The following is a 23,535-nucleotide window of genomic DNA, read 5'->3' as shown; positions in this document are numbered from 1 at the left end:
AGTCCCTGTCTGGAAGGAATGACTCTTCGGTGATTTCTGAAGAGGTGCTCTTTGCCTGGCCTCTTATGTCCAGCCGCGAAGGTGGTGGCTCATCAGCATTCATGCTGAAAGCCACAATGATGTCTACCTGTCCTTTCCAGGCCAGGGCTGTCCCCTGGACTTTGTGGGTTACACAGGAAGGAAAATCACAGGACAGATATGTTTTCCCCCATGAATGAATGAATTAGCTTTAACCGATCTTGGAAGTCACCTACAGACTGCTAGCGTGCCCTCTTCATGAGCACTGTTTTTTATTTGTTTGTTTGTTTTTTGAGACGGAGTTTTTGTTCTGTGGCCCAGGCTGGAGTGCAATGGTGCTATCTCCACTCACTGCAACCTCCGCCTCCTGGGTTCAAGTGATTCTTCTGCCTCAGCCTCCTGAGTAGCTGGGACTACAGGCGTGAGCTACCACACCAAGCTAATTTTTGTATTTTTAGTAGAGATGAGGTTTCACCATGTTGGCCAGGCTGGTCTCGAACTCTCGACCTCAGGTGATCCACCCGCTTGGGCTTCCCAAAGTGCTGGGATTACAGGCATGTGCCTGGCCCACGAGCGCTCTTGATCTCTCTTTTGTTTCCATAACTAGGGAGGGTAGTGAGATTTTTTTTTTTTCAAGGAGGAAACTGAAATCCAAACATGGTTAAGATTTGGGTGTTGGGATAGACTTTGCAGACACCCCCATCAACTCTGTGCTCCAGGGTCTTGATGTCTGGGAATGAAGAAATGGAGGGAACAGGAAAGGAGTAAGTATGGAGGTGGGTGGCATGCCTTTTGGGTTGGGAGACATATTATTTGGACTTGGCAAGGTTTCCAGGGCAAGATGAATTTGGTCCTAGCACATGGATGGGTACACAGATATGAGTCCATTTCACCACTTTTCTATTTATTCCCTTCTACAGAACTTTCTTGAACCCTACTGTATACCAGGAATTCAGAGAAGAAACCATAATCCCTGCCTGCAGAGCTCATAAACCCATGGAGACACTCACAGTCTGGTGAAGTCTATATTGTTGAAGATGCATCTGTTTGTTTGTTGATGGGTGTCAGTGTGTGTGCGCTCATGAATATGTGTGTGCTTGTGTGACTGTATACATGTGAGGGCTTATGCAGACATGACTGTATACATGCATGGGTGAATGTGTAAGTATGCGCGTTTGAACGTCCGGATCACATATGTGCCCGTGTGCATGCCTGGAGAGGTGCATGTGCAGGACAGTCAGGTCGGCAGGAGTGCATGAGGACGGTGTGGGCACACGTAAGTGCACGATCACACATACAGGTGAGCTTGAGAGTGTGTATTCCTGTGCACTGTGTGCACACCTGTGACCCCTTCAAACCCCTCATTTGAGAATCAAATGATGTCGGAATGGACTCCACCTTGAATGTCGATGGCCGAGGTCAGGCCGCATGCGCCCCTCCCCTCCCCCTAGGCCTCTGTCCAGGGATCTCCTGCCCTGGGAAGGGGAGGGGTGGGGATAGGGGTGGAGGTGGGGTGATGGACTGAGATGAAGGGCGGGAGGACAAGCGGGCATTCTTACTGATAGGGGGCAGTTAGGGAGCAAGGCTCCAGGGAGAAGGTGAAGCCAGAGGCGGAGGAAGATGGGTAAGAGAGTGAACCCTGTGGCGGGCCGCAGCCGGAGAGGAACAGGAACCGCAGGGAGGACGCCCTGGTCCCTGGGCCCACAGCATCCGGGACGGACGCGCAGTAGCGCGGGCCGGGAACTGGGTACCAGGGCGGGATGGGTGAGAGGCTCTAAGGGACAAGGCAGGGAGAAGCGCAGCGGGGTGCGGGGAACCGCACGCCCTCCCTTTGCCTCTGCTCCCTACCCCGAGGCGGCGGGGCGGGCGGGCGCGGTTCCGGGGGTGGGCGGGCTGGGCGGGGCGGAGGCGGGGCCGCAGCACTGGCTTCACCCAGCCTCTCCCGCCCGCAGCCAGAGCGAGCCGAGCCGCGGCCAGGCCAGCTCCGGCGGGCGGGGGGGGGCGCTGGAGGGCAGCGCAGCTCAGCCCCATCAGTCTGCAGAGCGGACCGAGCTGGAAGCCGAGCGCTGCCGCGGGAGGCGGGCGATGGAGGCAGGTGCCACCGGCCTCGCCATGGACGGGCCGCGCCTGCTGCTGTTGCTGCTTCTGGGGGTGAGTGTTAGCAGGAGGGGGCCCGCTCCCTTTCCCGGGATCAGAACCCCGAGAAGAGCCGGGCGCCGCCACCAAGGAAACAGAACAGAGCATTGGGGTCCCAGATGCTGAGGGTGGGTGGTGGGAAAGGAGCTCTGATGCCGGGACCACGAAGGAGGGTCTAGAGTTCCCGGAGCGCAGAGGCGACTCTCCAGGGTGGAGATGCGGGCAAGACCGGAGTACGGATGCCGGTCCTCGGGTACCGCAGGGGGCGGTGGGGAGCTGGGAGGGGTCTTTCAGGAGGGGGCATGGGGCTCTCGGATGCCCAGGTTCTTCGGAAGAGGACACTCGAATGCCGGGATCCCGAAGAGACTTTCCCCTCAGCATCTCGGTCTCTGGAGAGTCGTGGGACAGAACCAAGGCGAGAGAAGGAGGGGGAACTGGACGGGGACTAGAGATGAGAGGGGCGAGCTGGGCTGGGGCGAGGAGCCCGGGACGACGGGATGGAACAATGGAGGAGGTCGGAGGGAGTGGAGGCAGAGGGGACCCGGCAAGGACAATGGGGACCGGCCAGACAATGGGGGGGAGGGGCGTCGGAGGGAGAGGTTGGGGAGCGGGAGAGAGGTTGAGAAGTGGGTTAGGGAGGGCAGAAGAGGGGCGACGGCGAGGGCGGCAGAGAGATGGAAGCAAAAGGAAAGCAGACAGAGCGGGGCGCGGACCCTGAAGTGGTCGGGGTCCCGCCTGCCCGCTGAGGGACAGTGAGACGAGAAGAGAGAGCAGAGTCTTGGACATTTCCAGCGCCTGTCCCCGCGCTCCTGCTCGCGGCCTCTCCCAGTCCCGGAATTGGGGCTGCGGATCTAAGGCTGGGAGGGGAGTGACCACTTCGCCGGGGCGAACCTGCTCCCGGGGTTCCCCCACGGCCGGCGGGCTCCTCCGACGCGCGTGTTCTCACGGCTTGAAGCAGCACGGCGGATCGCGAGGGACGGAGCAGGTGTGCCCCTACCCGGGCTGGCGGTGGCTACGTCTCGGGGTGCAGAGCGCCCGGGCGCACTAGGCGGGGACCCTTCCTGGCCGCGCGCAGCTCTGGCTGCGCAGGCGGGAGGCGGCAGGCAGGGGGCGCTGCGGGGCGAGGCAAGTGCGGTCCGCGGATGCCCGCCTGAGAGTCCGGGGCTGCGCCCCGCTCCCCACCTAGCTGCGCGACCCGAGCGCCGCGCCCACCGCGCTCCGTGGGCTCTCGCGCCTCGAAGGGTCGGGATCCGGTCTGAGCCTCTCCTGGCTCTTGGTGCAAGTCGCTGGGCACCTAACGAGACGGGGGCGCCCGGACGCCTCGGATTCTGTAGCGCGGTCTCCCGAGCCACCGACTCGGCAAAGGTCGGCGGGTCCTCCGGGTGGTCCGACGAGATTGTCAGATGTGGCCTGCTGTATGGCCATGAACCGAATGCCCTGGAAGGTCTGGCAACGGAGGAGGCGTCTTCACTCTCCCTGCCAGCACCTTTCATCAGAGCACTGCGCCCCAAATTCCGGCCTTACAGATACGGAGACTGAGGCTCTGAAAGTTTAAACGACTTGGCCAAGATCTCACAGCAAGTTGGGCCAGAGTCGTGGCTAGACTCCCCCGACCTGAATCCCAGCTCGGTGCTCCCTCACCTTTTCAGGGGGCAGCCGCTGTCCCAGCTCGGGCTCACGGCTGCGTTTCCCAGCAGGGGCGGGGTTGACACTGTCCCCAGAGTCCGTCGGCGGTAGAGCCTGCGGGTGAGGTGGGCAGAGATCCTGTCCGGGTGCGGGCCCCAGCCCGAAAGCTCAGCCCCAGTTCCCTGGAGCTGTCAGGACCTGTGGCTGCGTCCGGGGATTTGGGAGCGACCGCGGGCACGTCTGCTGACTAACGCCGCTGGTTAGAGACGCTGCTCAGACGCGGGTGGGCGAGCGTGGACCAGGAGAGCGGGGAGGAGGGACCGGATCCCAGAGGGGCGACGACTTGGGCTCCGGGTCTGGGCAGGAGCGAGGGTCCCCGCGCGAAGACCCAAGGAAGGAGGGGAGCTGGGCGTGGAGGACCTGGGCGCTTGGGAAGGTGTACCCCGACAGGAACCTGCCGTCTGCAGCCCCTGCGGCTCCCGCCTCCGCCTCGGCGCGCGGCTGCTCCATCTGGGATGGCTGTGCGCGGTCCGAGTTTCTTCCTGGGCCGCGATGAGAGAGAGAGGGCTGAAACCAGAGCGCGTCCCGGCGGGTCGGCTGGCGGGCCGCGCCGGTAATGGAGGCACTTTGTCATTCAGACGTCTGTAACCAGAGCCGCCGGGCTGGCTAATGCGCCTAATAGGGATGGAGCGAGGGCAGCAAATGGGCGTGCATGAGCGGCCGGGCTGGGCTGGGGTGGATGGTGGATGGGGAGGCAGCTCCAGGGGGGACGGGCCCCCACCCCACTGTTCCAGCCCAGTCTGGCTCAAGCGCCTCGCTTCTTCCCTGGGGGACCGCGTGGGGAGGCGGGAATAATCGAATGTGCTGAGTTCCTACTACGTGCCTTGCACTTCTCTGGTAGTTTCTCTTGAATTATTTAATCCTTATAAGGTCCTAGCAAGGTGAATTTAGTTATTCCCACTTCGCAGTTGAGGAAACAGAACCTTCCAGACTTTCAGGCCCGAGACCAGCCTCCCCCAGTGAGTCAGTGGTGGCGTCTTTGTTGGAACCCAGGATGCTTGGCCTGGGATGTTCTCTTTCCTACATATGCCAGGCTCCCTCCCGCCCCCTACCTTCCAAATCATGGAAGGAGTCGTGGCTCTGAGAGATTAAATCGTGCCCTATGCCTTTGGCCCCACATATTTAGATCTGAGCCCGTTCTCCACACGCAGAGCCCCTGCCCCTCTCAAGCCTCTATGCTACATCATCTTGGGTAATTAGCTCCTTTCCTCCCAACTCCTCCCCTATCCAAAGGGAGTGAGGGGTATGTGCCAGTGCCTCACCTGGGTTTGCATCGACCTCAAAAGGCCCTCCAGGTGTTTGAAAACCTCTCCCATCCCATGGCGCTGACCACGGCCCCATTCACTTAAGAGCCCTTTGCTGAAGCTGTTGGAATGGCCTGGGCTGATTATACTGAAACATTCGTATGGTTTCAAATACTTTCAACTATTTTGCTGTTTCTCTCTTTTCTCTAATTAAAAAAAAATGAAAATTCTTAAAAGTCAATTCATCTAAGGATCCTTCCACCTTAGTTCCTTGTAAGCCTTGAAATGGCCAAAACAAAAAGATTACACACGTTCTTAAAAATGAGATGAAATCATTCTGTCAAATGTGAAATGACTAAGTGTAACACATACAAATTTCAGGGAAATTTATCTGTCATTCCTATAAATTAATCCTTTTGGATCTGATTTTGGAGCAATTAGCCTGAATGTTAGTCACCCATCCCTACTTGGCTAAACTCTCCCCTCCTGCCTGGGGTCTCCTTAAGACGAGATGCTTCTTTGATAACTAACATTTATTAAATTCCTACTGTAGACCAGACATATTTGCATAAATTATTTCACTTAATTCTCCCAGCAATCCTGGGCAATAGACATGATCAACCCAATGCTTTAGGTGAGAAAAACTGAGGTTTAGGGAGATTAAGTAATTTACCCAAAGCAACATACTATTAAGAAGCAGATCTAGGATTTTACAACATAGGGAACATAAAACAAGGACAGGAAACGCATGGTTACTAATTATCTGGCCCCTACTCCAAATGCAAGTTTTAAGAGAAGAGAGGACCTCAGGCTGCAGCAGAGAGAACAGTCTTCTTGGCAGGGGCATTTGCACAAAGCCCCCACACCACCCAAGACCACTGTAGACAGATCTCCTCAGCCGTCCAGAGCCCAACTAACTGGAACACAGCCAATGGCCACAAAGTAGACCCTGGAGGACAGAAAAGAGGGGTCCCAAAGTACATAAATACCTTACTTACTTGTGTAATACTTACAGCAACCCTGTGATGCAGGTAGTGTCATCATTACCTAATTATGACCCGGGTCAAGTGTGGAGCCAGGATTCAGAGTGGCGCGAGAGTTCACATCTTGTACTCAGAGGCTTGCCTCCTCCTGGTTCAGATCCTATTTACATACCTTTATATTTTTTATTATTTTTATTTTTTATTTTTTTTATTTTTTGAGACAGACTGTTGCTCTGCCACCCAGGCTGGAGTGCAGTGGCACGATCTCAACTCATTGCAACCTCTGCCTCCTGGGTTCAAGCGATTCTCCTGCCTCAGCCTCCTGAGTAGCTGAGACTACAGGCGCCCACCACCACGCCTGGCTAATTTTTTGTATTTTTAGTAGAGACAGGGTTTCACCATGTTAGGTAGGATGGTCTCCATCTCCTGACCTCGTGATCCGCCCGCCTCGGCCTCCCAAAGTGCTGGGATTACAGGCGTAAGCCACCACGCCCAGCCGGCACATGCCTTTCTACCTAGGCAAGTTCCAGTTTCTGAAGATTCAATTAGACCTTAAATAGATTAGCGTGGTGGGGGAAGGGCTGCTTCAGGTCACACTCTGGTAGCAGCAAGAAGTGACAACTGATATCTTGACAGGAAGGGAGGAAACAGAAAAGCTATATTTAAAAAAAAAAAAAGGCTGACAGGAGAACTCAAAAAGACAAAAGTGTGGTAATTTGGGAAAAGAACACAAGAGTTTCCCTGCATTGCAGCCCAGAGTAATCACTGGTGTAAATACAGAGTCCCTGAGTCATGGGAAGCCATGAAGGTTTGCTGCAGAGACAGGGAAGGGTGCAGCCACCATGGTGAAAAGGAAAAATGATGAGAGCAGCAAAGCCTGGCAGTCGGGAATCTCGGCTAACCAACAGTCGCTTTCCCAGAGTTCTGGTTAATTGAGGTCATACAGTATTTTCATGTATTTCAACTCCACACGTGTATGCATTGCGTCCCTACTGCATGCCAGATACCACATCAGGCCCTGGGGCAATCCGGCTCCCTCAGGGAGCTGACAGTCCAGTGAAGGAGTCTATAAAGTTCAGGCCAGACAAAAGCAGAGAGAACCGGAGAACAGGCTGGACGTGTAACATGGCAGCCCCACCTAATCTGCGAGAGGTGGGTGCAACAGGATCACTTCCTCGAGGAAGTGACATTTAAGCAGAGCCCTAAAGGATGAAAAGAAATCAGAACAGGCCCTTCTGGAATCTTGCCTCTTGAGGGAAAGCCTGCATCTGGGACCCTGAGGCTCCTGGTCTGCAGATGTTCCCAGCACTGAGTGCATTGCTGCCCGGGAGGAGGTGCGGCAACACCAAGGTTCCCCCTCCTCTGCTGCCTGTGCCTGTCCTGCTGGTCTCATGGGGACCACAGGCTCCCTCCTGGGTTGATCCAACCTGTCTATCCTCCTGACTCCTCTGTTTCCCTCTCCACCAAACCCTGATGAGACCGCAGGATATTTTAAAGGGCTGGAGGGAAAGGAGTGTCTTGGCCATGATCTGGCCAATGTGGAAGAAGCGGAATGCCCAAAACAAGTTTGTAAAGCTTCCCTCTGGTCCCACGACCCCAGAGCCCATACTTCTCAGCATCAAATGAAGGCTGCATGGTCTGGAGCCAGCAAAGCAGGCTTTGGAGTTTTATTAGACATTAAGTTTTTTTTTAAAGGAACAGAAATATAAAGCAAGCCTCCACCAGCCCCTCCCCCTGGGGAATCTGGTGTTAAATTGTTCCATCCATGAGCAAAGATGCTTCAGTGGCAGGAACCTGACTCCCCTTTCCCTTGGTTCCAGCGCTGTTCCCAGTGGCCACATGGTGGGGAGGAGGAGGACTGGTGGCTGGAAATCAAACCGTGGCAGGGCAGGGCTGCTGGGTGGTGAGAGCAGCCACTGTCCCATCATTGATAACAGTTCTCCCTTTCTCTCCATCTTGGTGCCAGGCTTTTGCCAAATGGCTGGTCTTTTGCCCTGGCACCAGGCTGTTGTGCCATCTCTGTAGAGAAATGAAGACTCAGAGGGAAGATGGGCAGGCAACATCCCCAGTGCAGAGTCAGGATTCAAACCCAAGACCTTGGCCCTCTCCTTTCTGCTCTTGGGCATGGATGTCTTCCATTTATTATTTACATGTGGAATTAAGGACCTGCAGTAGGGCCCTGCTGGCCTTTGTTAGAAAAAGGCCCTCCTCTGGGTAGATGCAGCCCTGCAGGTGCAAAGCTTAGCGAATGGAGTTTGGGCTAGGTTTCAGCTCTACTTGCCCCGTTGGCTGGGAGCCCTGCGCAAGCTACAACCTGTCCAACCATTCATGACATCCCTGTTGGTAGGCCCTCCGCTGGGCCTCAGGCCACTTTCCCCATGTGGTGTATCCTTGGGATTCCAGGAGTTGCTGTAACCCCAGGATGAACTTTGCAGAAGGTCAGCAGCTGAAGCTCTGACCTCACACCCCCAGCAGCCTGCACAGGCACACTGTCCCTCACTTGCCTTTCCCCTGTCACCTTTGATGTGCCTAATGCCTCCCTGGTGAGCTCATCCCAGCCCAGGTGGTTCTAATAGAAGGCAGTGGGAGGAGGGTATTTGATTCCCCGGAAGAATCCCCCCTTACCCCGGCTTTCTCTTGCCAGTCTGACCCTGCGATCTCCCTCCATCCAGGTGTCCCTTGGAGGTGCCAAGGAGGCATGCCCCACAAGCCTGTACACACACAGCGGCGAGTGCTGCAAAGCCTGCAACCTGGGCGAGGGTGTGGCCCAGCCTTGTGGAGCCAACCAGACCGTGTGTGAGCCCTGCCTGGACAGTGAGTAGACGGTGGCGGGCAGGAGGAGGGGAGAAGAATGAGAGGGAGGAGAGGGGTGAAAGGGAGGGGTGCTGGGGAGAAGCATGCCCAGTAGAGGCCTTATAAGACCACCACTGTAAGGTCATCAGAAGTGGGTCTGACCCAGTGTAGGAGGTGCTTCTCCCAGATGGGAGAAGCTGAGAATGGAGAAGGGAAGTGTTCAGAGGGAGGAGGGGAACCCCATGGGGGATCTCCAAGGGGTGCCCATTCCCAGTTCTGGAGAAGGCAGAGGCCTGGTAGAAGAGTGTGGCTGGGCAGGGAGGAGTAGCTGATGCTAAGACCAGCTAAAAATACCATCTGCACTGCAAAATCAATGGCTGCCACTTATCCCCGGTGTGTTTGGGGGAAGGGAGAGGAGGATCAAATCCTGGCTGCCCTGAAGGCTGACCTTGGGGGATCCTGGGGGTGTGGCTGCTCCTCCCTACAAGCCAACTCTTCTCCAGCTTTGACCAGGAAGCAGAGTTTTCCCGAGGCAGCAGGGATGGGGGTCAGAGCACCATGAAGACGTGCTCACTGTGAGGTGACAGAGGGGAGGGGAGACAGGGAGCTGTGCCCATTCCTGCCTGGGATTCATTCATTCCTTCCTTCCTTCCTTCCTTCCTTCCTTCCTTTCTCTCTCTCTCTCTTTCTTTTCCTTTCTTTCCTTTCCTTCCTTCCCTTCCCTCCCTCCCTCCCTCCCTCCCTCCCTCCCTCCCTTCCTTCCTTCCTTCCTTTGACAGAGTTTTGCTCTGTTGCCCAGGTTGGGAGTGCAATGGCATGATCTCAACTCACTGTAACCTCCACCTCCTGGTTCAAGTGATTCTCATGCCTCAGACTCCTGAGTAGCTGGGACTACAGGCGCATGCCACCATGCCTGGCTAATTCTTGTATTTTTAGTAGAGATGGGGTTTTACCATGTGGACCAGGCTGGTCTCAAACTTCTGGCCTCAAGTGATCCACCTGCCTTAGCCTCCCAAAATGTTGGGATTAGAGGCGTGAGCCACCGTGCTCGACCCTGCCCGAGATTTCTTTCAGAAGGGAAGAGAATCTCATCTTCCTGGGCTGGTGGGTCTGGGCCCCTTGGCCCCAGTCTTGTCCAGGGTCTGAATTCCCTCATGATTTTGAGTCGGAGTCTCGGTCCCTGATAGGTGCCCCCAGTGCTCAGTTGCTGCCTTTGGGCCATGGGCTCCCTGCCCTTTTCCTGACTCCCTGCTCTACCTGGCACTCGATACCCACCTGGAGGGCTCGAGGGAACCACATTCAGATTATTCTTTAATCCGGCTGGGAATAAGGGGATAGAGCTGGGGCTTCTGAACCCACCTGCAGACCTAGTGTTACCTCTGGATGTCCCCCCGAGTCTATCTGTCCTTCAGGCAACCCCAACTCTTGGTGTTCCCCAGACACACTGTTTTCCCATCTCTGTGCTTGTGGATCCTGTAACCCCATTCCCCAGCCAAGAGATGCCTGGGCATACGTGTGGGGGTGGGACATCCTCCAATGCCTTTGCCATCTTGCTGCCTGGCCACCTGCTCTGGCCCTGGCCTAACAGGGTTTCCATTTCAGGGCGGGGGTGGCCAACCATCAGCTATCCCAGAACCTCCAAATCTGCCTCTGTCACTTCCTAGACTCCAGCCCAGGGCTCTCCTCCCGGGACGTAAATGATGGGAACCCTTTCCCTTCAGTCAAAGGACCTTCAGCAGGAGGTGGGGTGGAGGATACCAGGAGAGGGAAGTTCCAGAATCTCTGGAAGGGAAGGGAGGCAGGCAGAGAGGTGGCTTTGAGAATCCTCCCTTCCACTTCCTCCCTCCCCTCCATTTCCCCCTCCTTCCCTGTCTCCCCCTCCTCCACCTCCAGCTGCGTTAACAGGCTGCCTTTACAAGCCCACTTTATGGGATGGAGACCCCAGCGGACTTTCCCTCTATCCTTAAAACGTTTCCACAAGGAAACCTATTAAGCCCCTGCCTTCATTCTCTGCCAAAAAAGACCACATTTTTCACACCACCTAAAACCCTCTCCCAGGAGTTTTCTGCTAATTTTCTGTGTTTTGCCATGAGCAGGCTTCTCCTCTTCCCCTCCTGTGTGACTAGACTTACCCTCTGTCACATGCCAGCCAGCCAGGACCCTCTTGTTTGTATAGCTCAGACATCCTGCCTTGGCTGTTTGTGTTTGGACATTCTTTCTGCTGTCTGACCATATTCCTACCACCAAAGTTCACTGTCCTCATCGCTCTCCACCCCCACGGGGCCCAATCTTTATAGGATCCCAACTACGTGCCAAGGCTTTATGGCTGAATTTCATTTATTCCTCACTACAACCCTGTGACCGCAGATATTGCTCCTTATTTTTACAGAGAAAGAAAAAGCTCGGAGAGGTTAAGTAAAACACCCAAAGTCACACAGCTAATAAGCGATGGAAGTGGATTTTGAATCCAGATCTGCCTGCTCCTAGGAAAAGGGACACAGGGTTCCTGTGTCAGAATTGACTTGAAACTGAAGTCTCCCTCCAGGCCCTTCTTCCTGGGTTTTTCTTCTCTCCTCTACCCTTTTTCTTTTCTTTTTCTTCTTTTTTTTTGACAGCGTCTCACTCTATCACCCAGCCTGGAGTACACTGGTACAATCTTGGCTCACTATAACCTCTGCCTCCCATGCTCAAGCAATCCTCCCACCTCAGCTTCCCGAGTAGCTGGGATTACAGTCGTGCAACACTACACCCAGCTAATTTTTGTATTTTTTGTAGAGATGGGGTTTTGCCATGTTGGCCAGGCTGGTCTTGAACTCCTGGCCTCAAGTGATCTGCTCGCCTTGGCCTCCCAAAGTGCTGGGATTACAGGCGTGAGCCACCACGCCCAGCCTTTGTCCCCAATTCTGCCCTTTCACTTCTCTCTGGCTTTTCCTTCTTTGCCTCCTCATCCCCCCACCACCCCCCAAGCCAGTGATCCCTTGCTCCATCTTGTCTCTGATGCCTTTGAATAATGTTGAGACCCCCCAACAGGCCTCAGTTTCCCCCCAATGGCGCTTTAGCCTTTCTGCTTCTGCTTCCACATTCTGAACAATCTGTCCTTCCCTGGTTCTCAGGTTCCTAAATCTATGCTCTTCCTGTCCTTGGAGCAAGGATAGGTCCTGCCAGATCCAGGGTGGCACAGAGTTCTCCACCCAAGGCTGGAAGGGGTGAAGAAGATCTGGCCCTGCTCCTTCCCCTCCCTGTACAAGGAGGCAAGGACCCTGGCATGCCTGGCCTCCTTCTCCTTATTCTGGAGTGCACATCCACTAACTAAGAAAACATGAGTGAAGAATGAGCTTGGACATCTCCCTTGCATCCTTGCTGAAAGGGCAGAGGACATATGTGCAGATCTCAAAAGGGTGATCATATACAGTTGTGCAGCTTGTGTACTGCTCAACAATATCCATCTGAGAGAATGAGTGTGGGCTAAGAGCCAGCTCTCTAGCTTCAGTGGCTCCTGCCTTACCTGAGCCCTCTTGCCTGCAGGTCCGTCCCCACCCTCAGGATCCAAGCCCTTCAGCAGAGTGGGGGTAGTGCCATGGGTGGGAAATTCTGCTGTCTAACCCCGGTCACTCCCATTCAGGCTGCAACTGAGCCCACACCTGTGTGGAGAGGAACTGAAGGCAGATGAGGCAGGAGGCTCCCTAGGGGAAGGCCTACCTTGCCTGGACTGGGTTAGCACCCCAGCTCTGGCTCGCGAGGAGGGCTGGGTGGGAACCACTTTCAGATTATTCCTTAATCATGCTGGGAACATAGTACAGGCCTGGGAACTCTCAAAGAGAATTTGCCAAGAAACTTACCGGCACCAGCTGGGTTATGCCGGAAAGCCTCCCGGCCGGCCAGTGCTTCTGGAGCCTGGAGGATGCTGCTCCGGGCCTCCTCCCCCTTTCCCAGTTGGCTGCCACCAACTTTCACAGGCTAGGGGTCAGGGTCCCTTGGAAGAGGGTGGGAGCCGATGAGAAGGCTGAACGAGGAAGTCAGCGTCCTGGCAGGCGATGGGGGAGGGAGAGACTCCAGCTCCTGCGTCCCGGGTGCCCAAAGAGCAGACGACTAAATCTGGTGTCCGCTGCGCTCAGGCGTGACGTTCTCCGACGTGGTGAGCGCGACCGAGCCGTGCAAGCCGTGCACCGAGTGCGTGGGGCTTCAGAGCATGTCGGCGCCGTGCGTGGAGGCCGACGACGCCGTGTGCCGCTGCGCCTACGGCTACTACCAGGATGAGACGACTGGGCGCTGCGAGGCGTGCCGCGTGTGCGAGGCGGGCTCGGGCCTCGTGTTCTCGTGCCAAGACAAGCAGAACACCGTGTGCGAGGAGTGCCCCGACGGCACGTATTCCGACGAGGCCAACCACGTGGACCCGTGCCTGCCCTGCACCGTGTGCGAGGACACCGAGCGCCAGCTCCGCGAGTGCACACGCTGGGCCGACGCCGAGTGCGAGGGTGAGCGCGGTTCGGGGGGCGGGGGGAGTAGGGGGTGCCGGGGTGGGCTGGGGGCATAAGGAAGGGCGCCCTCTCAGGTCGACAAGGACCCTGCCTGGCCTGCTGGGGCAGCTTTGTGACCTTGAGGCAGCGTGCACCTTCCCTGAGCTTCAGTCCTTTCCTGGTAACCTAAGGGAGGAGGTCGTTCCCGATCCTGGCTCACCAAAGAACCCCTCTCTCTGTTTCCTTCTTTGGGCTGTTTGGAAAGTGGGCGTTCTCAGCGACCCAGGCCGCGGGTACTACATTGTAACTCATCCTCCGGACTCATTTCTCTGTGGCCTTCCGCTAGCGATTAGATGAACAGTAAGCAGCTGGAAGGTGGCCACCACCCCCAGGGCACAGAACAGGAGGGGTCTGATCCATGAGGCAGGCTTTCTGAACTGAAAGAGCAGCTTGAGGACCCTCAGGAGCTGGGACCCTTTGACTCTGAGCCCTGGTCTAGGTCCATGGTGGGTTTTGGCTCTGGGACCTGAGATGGAACCCACCCTGTCCTTATCTGACGTTAGGGAGTCCACTCCTGTCTCTGGGCCTCAGTTTCCTCACTGGTCATATGGTTGCCAGAGTTGTTGCGGGTTAGGGAACACAGTGGGGCTGGCCCACTTCAGCTTGCCCTGTCTAGGGGAGGGGTCAACCATGTTCTGCAGTTTAGTGAAGGATGAGGGGCATGCAGGGAACACTAAGGAGGGGCTCTGTGGAAGAAGAAGGAGGGGAGGGGCAGACCTGGGGCTCAAAAGCCCGGGGACAAGGCAGTGCATGCTCGTGGCTCGCAGCTCCAGGGATGGATGGGAGCTGGGCGTGCCCACCTTAGCCAGGCACAGGCACCAAGGAGATGGGGTGGTTCTTGGGATGGGAGAAGGAAGCCGCATGGGAGCCAGGGCAGAGCTGTTTTGGTCTCTGGTTGGTGACGTCCGTCTCAGGGGAGACGGGTGGGCTTTTCCACTTCGGGGAGAGGCTGGCAGTGCCTTTACATCCTGCCCGTCATCCTGTGGCCATGCACACATTGAGCTATTTCCCTTTGAGACCTAACCTGCATCCTCAGGTTGCCTTTACCCCGAGCAGGCAATACAGCATCTCCTTCAGTGAGCCCCCAGTTTGATGGGAGAGATAGCCTTCGCCCAGTCTAATGAGAGAGACATGGTCCCAGCACTTAGTCCCCAGCTGAAGGAGAGACAGCCCTCACTTTAGAGATCCCCCATTCTGATGTAGGCAGCAGAGCTTCTGCCTCAGTCAGCACCCAGATCTCCTGCCCCTGGTGACCCTCCAGTCTGATAGGGGCTCCAACAACCCACACCTGCCTTCCAAGTCCTGCCATCTCTGGCTTTAGGAGCTCAGGATGGGAAGGGCTGTTACGCTGGGCTAAGGCTGGGTTGAGCTCAAAGCTTCCGGCCTTGGAGAAGGAATGAGGAGTAGGATGTGGTGGTTCTGGTGGCAATTGCTCTGGGCCAGGAGACAGGCAAGTGGCATCAGGCGCCAGGCAGAGTGCAGGGAGGGTTTCAGCAGCCAGGCATCAGGCAAGCAGGCAGTTCATTTCTGTAGGCAAGTCCAGACCAGCCAGCTGGGGGCGGGGCGGGGGGACTTAGGGGAGCTGCTAGAGCAAAGAAAGGTGATGGCTGCAGGAAGAGTAGGCTTTGTCTTTTGGGGCATTCACAGATTCCTCTCAGATACCAGCCCACTTTCCCAGCCATCCCGAAGGAGGAGGGTGCTCCTGAGGGAGTGTTCATCCCGGACCCTGTTCCCCTTTCAGCTTCAGGCTCTGAAGCGTTAAATGTCAGCTCTGGGACAAGAGACCATTTCAGGAAATGGAATTTGATTCTTGGTTTGGTTGCCCCCTCCCCTCCAGCGTACCATACTTTCCCCGCATTTACTTACGTTTCAGGTGTCAACATGGTGACTCACCCACCCTCAGGGCAGAAAGGCTCCCCGCTGCCCCAGTGAAATTCGGTTTGAATAGGAGTAACCTGGTCCCTCCATCTAGCCCGGAAATGGCTGTCAGGACCTGCCAAGAGCTTAGTAGGTTGGAATGCTAGTGGACATGGCCACATCTGGATCTCATCCCCCCGCCCCCGTCAGAGGGGGTTGGAGAGATGAGGGCAGCTCCCCGAGAGTCAGTGCCGCCTCTGGTCTGGCCACGCCTTGCTACCCTCCCAGTCCTCCCCTACCGTGCTCTGATCTCGGTGATGGTCTCCTTCACGGGTACCCGGACATGTACACTCCTTCACCCTCTGGCTTGGGGTCAGTCTGAGCTGAGCTGTGTCTCCAGCCTCTGGATTTGGGCTGCCCCCCAGCTTGCCCAGTCCCCTGACAGAGCAAGAGAAGACCCTCCCCAGTCCAACGCTCCACCTGGGGCTGCCAGAAGACAGGGCTCTCTCTCCTTCACTCCCTCTGGCCCCTCCCAGGACTGAGACGGGGAAGGGTGGGATGGGTGACAGATGGCAGCCCCTCACCGCTGGCAGCCAGATGGATTCTAGATTCACATCTGGGGGCTTTGCCCCTCAGAAGGTGCTGAAAACGGGCCTTTGAAGCATTTTCATCTTGAGTGGAAGAGGCCAGAAGACGGGTGGCAGCTTCCACTCCTGCTTGGGTGGGCAAAGTGGGGGCTGGGTGGGCAGAGCTGGGAGCAAGGTACCCTCCCTTTCACCCCATTGGCATGTCCTGCCTGCTTTCCCTCCCTGCCCCAGGCGTGGGAAGTGAGGAGGGATGGGGTAGGCAACTTCGCCCAGACAAGTATCCCCAGGCCGTCCAGAGCCCACAACTCCTAGCACTGCCCCTGGCTGTGTGGCAGAATGGAAAATCTCACCCACTGGTGCCAGGAAGGGCTGGGTCCCCTGCCAGGGAGGCTGGCAATGCCCAGCTAGCATGAGAGGGTCTAGGTGGGTGGCAAGTCACAGTCTCCCCCCACCAGCTGAGGCATTGAGCTGGACCTGCCTCATGGGCCCCCTCTCCACTGGCTCTCTGCTTCCTGACCAAGGAGGGTGGGGGCTACCTGATGCTGTCGTGTCTGGGTGGCAGGATCAGGCTAGGTGGGAGCCAGGCAAGACAGGAAACAGAGGCTGGCCACTGTCCAAGGGCTGACTGGAGGGAGGCAATCCAGCTGCCCCCGCACCCCTCCTCTCCACCCAAGCCTAGAGCCTAAGACATGAGGTCAAAAAGTCGGGGAGTGCTCTCAGGGAGGTGGTGTGGGGGAAGCATCTCTCTGACCAGACCTGTGTACAGTCTTCTTTCCTTAGGACAGGGGTGACTGGGGTCATCTAGGACAAGCTGGGGCCAGAGAGACATTTCCCGGAGTGAATCCAGCTCAAGGCCTCCCTGTGGTCAGGCTTCTTTGTGTGTTTGCTCCCAGATAGGCCTCTCTAAGTACTCAGGGAGGTGGAATAGAATTCCAGGACCATAGCCTCAGATGGAAGGGAGCTTAGAGACTGTCTCTCTTAATAACCCCATTAGATAGATAAGGAAATCGAGGTTCTGAGAGAAAAGGGGGCTGGGCCAGAGTCACCCAGCAAGTCAGTGGCGAAGCTGAAGGAGATGCAGCTCTGTGGGCCCACAGGCCTTGCTCTTTAGCGTCATGACATCATGCACGCAATCTCAGCCCCAACGCTGTGCATAACAGCTGGGCACAAGTGCACCTGGAGCCAGGGCGGGGACACAGGAAGAACACTGCAGTGGGTTAGAGCTAAAAGGGAGGGGTGGGGGAAGTGAGTCCTCACTCCTGTGGCCTTTTCTCCCAGAGATCCCTGGCCGTTGGATTACACGGTCCACACCCCCGGAGGGCTCGGACAGCACAGCCCCCAGCACCCAGGAGCCTGAGGCACCTCCAGAACAAGACCTCATAGCCAGCACGGTGGCAGATGTGGTGACCACAGTGATGGGCAGCTCCCAGCCTGTGGTGACCCGAGGCACCACCGACAACCTCATCCCTGTCTATTGCTCCATCCTGGCTGCTGTGGTTGTGGGCCTTGTGGCCTACATAGCCTTCAAGAGGTAAGAGAGGGCATGGTGGCGACAGAGAGGGGAGATGTTTGCCCTCAAGGAAGACTTTGTTGTGACCTTGACCTGAAAACATACACACCCTTTTAACCCAACCCCAAACCAAGCTCATCCTCATTTATCATCCGCCGCCCCACTCCAGGGTGCAGCAGGTCAGCAGAAGGTGAGGGAAGAGGATCCACCTGTCCTGTCCTGTCCTGTCCTGTCCTCTCCTGCCCTGTCCTGGCTCCAGCCCCTCCCACTCCCGTGCCGCACCACTCCCTGACTCCCCACCCCCAACTGCTTGTGTCCGCATCCCCCAACCTCCTTCACCCCACAGTCACCTGCGTGTGCATATGTCTCTTCCCCTTCCCTTGTCACACTGGGAATGCTGTGGCACCCACATCCAGGAATCCAGGATGTGCACGAACTCCCAGAAGGCATTTTAAAGCTTTAAATGCATTTTCCATTCTTTCTAAAAAAAAAAAAAAAAAAAAAAAAAAAAAAAAATCATCAGAGTAACACATGCGTGTTTAGGAAAATGCAAACAAGACCAATATCTTTCAAAGCAAAAAGTGAAAGCCCCCTTTTATCTCCCCAAATCCTACTCCTCTCCTTATTGGAATCTGTTTGAAATGGATCCTTCCCAACTATTTTCTGTGTGTCTTTTTTATAAACATGTATATAAACCTTTTATAATTACACGTAAACATGGAGGGCTTTTTAGGCATCAGTGCGATCACATTGTACATATTCTGTAGTTTACTTTTTTCACTCAATCTCCCTCAGGAGACCTTTCCTCAGGAATGTAGATTAGCTGATCATTTGTAACCACTCATTCAATAGTATGGATGGATGGTAATTTATTTAGCCAGTCCCCTATTGATGGACATTTGTTTTTTTTTCCAGTTTTTTGTTATTGCTTATAATTGCAGAGGAAATCCTTGTATATATCACTGCCCACATGTGGGAGTATTTTAGAAGGGTAGATTGGGAGAAGAGGAGTTCCTGAGCAGTCACTTTTGCTGCACTGCTCATTCCAGGAACATTTACTGAACACTTACAGAGGGCCCCTCTGCCCTCATGGAGCTTTCAGGGTAGGTGGGGGGCAGATGTGCAAAGAGGAGCCTTAGATGCTGGGGTGGCGGTTATAGTTGGGCACCCGCCATGCCCCTGGCCCTCGCACGGCAGAGCAGAGATACCTCAGCTGCATCGGCCACTACGGCACCTCGCCCCCTGAGACCTGGCCCGTCCTCCGGCTCCAGGTGGAACAGCTGCAAGCAGAACAAGCAAGGAGCCAACAGCCGGCCAGTGAACCAGACGCCCCCACCAGAGGGAGAAAAACTCCACAGTGACAGTGGCATCTCCGTGGACAGCCAGAGCCTGCATGACCAGCAGCCCCATACGCAGACAGCCTCGGGCCAGGGTGAGCAGGGGCCCGCTGGGGAGCTGAGGCGGAGCAGAGGCTGAGGAAACAGAAGTGATTAAGATTAGACTCCAGGAAGGACTGTGGGGGAGGGGGGCAGGGCTGGCTCAGCGGTGCCCCTATAGAGGGATGGAGAGGCTGGCCGAGGGGAATGGGAGGGAGAGGTCCTCTCTAGAGGAAGGACTTGGGAAATGGAGGCTTTTACAAGTTGGAGCATCCAGACTCATCAAGCTAATTGTCCCCCCTGGGGGCTAATTGCTGCCCAAAGTAGCTGCAATTAGCCTCCTGCCCTGGACTTCTGGGGAACAAGTAGTTAAGTGTGTACCCTAATTAGTGGCCCATAGCCCAGCTCCGGGACACTTGCTGTAGTTGTCTGGAACTGAGAAGCCCTGTCTCCTCCTCTGCCATGATTAATTGCTGCGGGGGCGGGGAGGAGAGGAGGGATGGGGGTAGGGATTGGGCTGGAGTGACAGGAGGAAGGGACAACGAGTCCCCCCAGGTGCCTTCACTTCCTGGTGCCCCACCCAGGACCTTGTCTTGGCCCCAGGCCTCCAGATGGGGAGGAGCACTGCCTCGGCCCTTCTTGGGTCTCACCCCAGTGCCCACTGTTGGGGAAAGGAGTGCAGGAGTAGGACCTGACTCTCCTCTGGGTTCTCTGCAGCCCTCAAGGGTGACGGAGGCCTCTACAGCAGCCTGCCCCCAGCCAAGCGGGAGGAGGTGGAGAAGCTTCTCAACGGCTCTGCAGGGGACACCTGGCGGCACCTGGCGGGCGAACTGGGCTACCAGCCAGAGCACATAGACTCCTTTACCCATGAGGCCTGCCCCGTTCGCGCCCTGCTTGCAAGCTGGGCCACCCAGGACAGCGCCACACTGGACGCCCTCCTGGCCGCCCTGCGCCGCATCCAGCGAGCCGACCTTGTGGAGAGTCTGTGCAGTGAGTCCACTGCCACGTCCCCGGTGTGAGCCCATCCGGGGAGCCCCCACCCCGCCCCACATTCCAACAACCGATGCTCCAGCCAACCCCTGTGGAGCCCGCACCCCCACCCTTTGGGGGGGTCCCACCTGGCAGAACTGAGCTCCTCTGGGCAGGACCTCAGAGTCCAGGCCCCAAAACCACAGCCCTGTCGGTGCAGCCCGTGTGGCCCCTTCACTTCTGACCACACTTCCTGTCCAGAGAGAGAAGTGCCCCTGCTGCCTCCCCAACCCTGCCCCTGCCCCGTCACCATCTCAGGCCGCCTGCCCCCTTTTCCCACACTGCTAGGTGGGCCAGCCCCTCCCACCACAGCAGGTGTCATATCTGGGGGGCCGACACCAGGGATGGTACTAGCGGGAAGTGACAAGGCCCCAGAGACTCAGAGGGAGGAATCGAGGAACCAGAGCCATGGACTCTACACTGTGAACTTGGGGAACAAGGGTAGCATCCCAGTGGCCTCAACCCTCCCTCAGCCCCTCTCGCCCCCCACCCCAGCCTAAGATGAAGAGGATCAGAGGCCTGTCAGAGCTGGGAGGGGGTTTCGAAGCTCAGCCCACCCCCCTCATTTTGCATATAGGTCAGTGAGGCCCAGAGAGAGGCTGTGATTCGCCCAAAGCCAGACAGTAACGGGGAGGCCAAGTGCAGGCTGGCACCGCCTTCTCTAAATGAGGGGCCTCAGGTTTGCCTGAGGGCAAGGGGAGGGTGGCAGGTGACCTTCTGGGAAATGGCTTGAAGCCAAGTCAGCTTTGCCTTCCACACTGTCTCCAGACCCCCACCCCTTCCCCACTGCCTGCCCACCCGTGGAGATGGGATGCTTGCCCAGGGCCTGGTCCATGATGGAGTCAGGTTTGGGGTTTGTGGAAAGGGTGCTGCTTCCCTCTGCCTGTCCCTCTCAGGCATGCCCGTGTGACATCAGTGGCATGGCACCAGTCTGCTGCCCTCCATCCCGGCACGGACCCGGAGCTAACACTGGCCCCTAGAATCAGCCTAGGGGTCAGGGACCAAGGACCCCTCACCTTGCAACACACAGACGCACGCACACACACACACAGGAAGAGAAATCTCACTTTTCTCCCTGAGTTCTTTCTCTTGGGCTGAGACCGGATCCTGCCCGGGGCAGCTGCCAGAGAAGCATCGGAGGGAATTGAGGTCTGCTCTGCCGTCTTCACTCGCCCCCGGGTTTGGCGGGCCAAGGACTGCTGAGGCTGGAGCTGGCGTCTGTCTTCAAGGGCTTACACGTGGAGGAATGCTCCCCCATCCTCCCCTTCCCTGCAAGCATGGGGTTGGCTGGGCCCAGAAGGTTGTGATGAAGAAAAGCGGGCCAGTGTGGGAATGAGGCAAGAAGGAACTGACTTCGACTGTGACCCGTGGGGATCTCTCCCAGCTCTAGACAACCCTGCAAAGGACTGTTTTTTCCTGAGCTTGGCCAGAAGGGGGCCATGAGGCCTCAGTGGACTTTCCACCCCCTCCCTGGCCTGTTCTGTTTTGCCTGAAGTTGGAATGAGTGTGGCTCCCCTCTATTTAGCATGACAAGCCCCAGGCAGGCTGTGCGCTGACAGCCACCGCTCCCCAGCCCAGGGTTCTGCCAGCCCTGTGGAAGGGACTAGGAGCATTGTAGTAAATGGCAATTCTTTGACCTCAACCTGTGATGAGGGGAGGAAACTCACCTGCTGGCCCCTCACCTGGGCACCTGGGGAGTAGGACAGAGTCTGAGTGTATTTATTTTCCTCCCCAGCAGGTGGGGAGGGGGTTTGGGGGCTTGTAAGTATGTTTTAGCATGTGTTTGGTTCTGGGGCCCCTTTTTACTCCCCTTGGGCTGAGATGGAACCCTTTTGGCCCCCCAGCTGGGGGCCATGAGCTCCAGACCCCCAGCAACCCTCCTGTCACCTCCCCTCCTTGCCTCCTGTGTAATCATTTCTTGGGCCCTCCTGAAACTTACACATAAAACATAAGTGATGAACATTAAATAGCAAAGAAAAAAATAGTACAAAGAGATTTTCTGGAAATACACATGGTTTGAATTGTTTGGGACTGGGTGTGTGGCAGGGACCCAGGTATAATTTCCAATTCGGTCAATTCCTGCCCTCTTTTCCCCCACACCAAAAGGGGAAGTTTTAACAGAAATCCAGTAAGTTCCCATGTGTCACTATGGGGTGGGGTGGGGAAGGAGAAGGGGCCCTTTGCTCCCAGATCTTGGAGAGGGAAAGTGAAAATGGCCACGCAGGAAGCTGGCCAGCTGTGAACTTGACCAGATGTCAGAAGTGAAACTGACCACAGGCGAGTCAGAGGCTTGCCAGGAGGGCCAGGTCACAACCCCACAGCTCCCAGCCACCCACATGGCCTGGGAGACACACACACACATACACACCACAGAGAGAGAGAGAGAATCTGGCTCCAGATGGCCTAGCAGGAGGCATTAGGCAGGCCTGGCCTGGAGTTAGGCAGGCAGGCCCCTCCCTTGTAGCTCTCGTGGGCAGGTCCTAACCCAGGCTCCTGACAGCCTGGCTTCGAGCCCCGCCTGGCCCAGGCCTGGGAGCTCCCAGGGCTGCAGGGCTCCCGGCCCCGGGCCTGTGCCTGTCTCTGAGGCTCAGCCTCAGCCCCTGCTGGTTGTTTGGCCAAGTCCTCCGGGGAGACTGGCTTGTGGTCACTGAGGAAGACAAAGGGAGGCTTGCTCTTCCAGTAAAAACAGCAAACAAGCCTGCCTGACCTCCAGATCCAGGGAGCACGGCCAGCCAGGCCCAGCCAGAGTCAGACAAGGGTGGAGGGAAGTTCTCTGTCTTCCATTCCCCTCCTACGCCCCCAGACTGTGAGGGGTATAAGGAAGATGGAAGATGTTGTGGGAGGGATTCAGAGTAGGTAAGAGAAATAATCCTGGTACTTGGAAAATCAGTGTGATGGGAAAGACAATCTCTGTCTTGAGCGAGGCTTCCATCTAATGAAGGAGACAGTCCCAGAATTGAGGATATTCTAACCTGATGAAGGAGGCACACCTCCTATCCTAAGGGTGTCCCCATGCTGATGGGGAAATATACTCTTTGACCTAAGAGTGACTCTCCACTCTGCCCAGTCTCTTGTCTGGTGGGGAAAACCAGATGCTGTCCTGTGAAATAAGCAGAACTCAAATCCCTGCCTTCACCAGCCTTACATTCTTGAGGGAGCTAGAGCAGACAGGCCCTATATGGTGTGTACTGCTATAATAGTGGGGGGATCCTAAGCAAGACCCACCCATACCAGGGGTCAGGGAAGGTTTGCCAGAGAAGGGATATGGAAGCTGAGTCTTTAAGGATGAGTGAAGTTAACTAGACAGGTCAGGGGGAGAGTGCTTCTGGCAGAAGAACCAGCTCAGCAAAGGCCCTGGAGGGCGCCAGCACAGAGCACATGGGGCCTGGGGAGGCTGCAGGGCCTGGAGCCCAGAGAGTGAGTAGGAAGGTGATCAGTGGGGCCCCATGGGGGAGGGCTTGTGAAGAGACACACTAGGGGGTCTGGACTACATTCTAGGAACACTGGGGAGCCACTGGGGTGCTGTAGACAGACTTGTACTCCTTTATTATTGATTATTTTTTATTTTTTAAAATTTGAGACAGATTCTGGCTCTGTCACCCAGGCTGGAGTGCAGCGGTGTAATCTCAGCTCACTGCAGCCTCAACTTCCCAGGCTCAAGTGATGCTCCCACCTCAGCCTCCAGAGTAGCTGGGACAACAGGCACACGCCACCACACCCGGCTAATTATTTTGTATTTTTTGTACAGACGGGGTTTGGCCATGTTGCCCCAGCTGCTTTTGAACTTCTCGGCTCAAGC

At 56.4% G+C, this 23,535-nt stretch overlaps 1 protein-coding gene across 1 annotated transcript; it reads left to right on the top strand.

Moving 5' to 3' along the window:
- The first annotated feature begins 1,948 nt into the window (after positions 1-1,948).
- NGFR (nerve growth factor receptor) lies at positions 1,949-23,284 on the top strand. Its single transcript, XM_024235655.3, has 6 exons — positions 1,949-2,169; positions 8,740-8,881; positions 12,976-13,335; positions 17,100-17,352; positions 18,603-18,763; positions 19,425-23,284. Exons 1-6 carry the CDS (start codon positions 2,104-2,106, stop codon positions 19,724-19,726), a joined length of 1,284 nt encoding a protein of 427 aa, XP_024091423.1. The 5' UTR covers positions 1,949-2,103; the 3' UTR covers positions 19,727-23,284.
- Positions 23,285-23,535: the final 251 nt, after the last annotated feature.

Source organism: Pongo abelii, chromosome 19 (genome assembly GCF_028885655.2).
Source record: "Pongo abelii isolate AG06213 chromosome 19, NHGRI_mPonAbe1-v2.0_pri, whole genome shotgun sequence".
NCBI classification, from domain to species: Eukaryota; Metazoa; Chordata; class Mammalia; order Primates; family Hominidae; genus Pongo; species Pongo abelii.
Note: the sequence above shows the minus strand (reverse complement) of the source record. Positions and strands in the feature narration are given on the sequence as shown.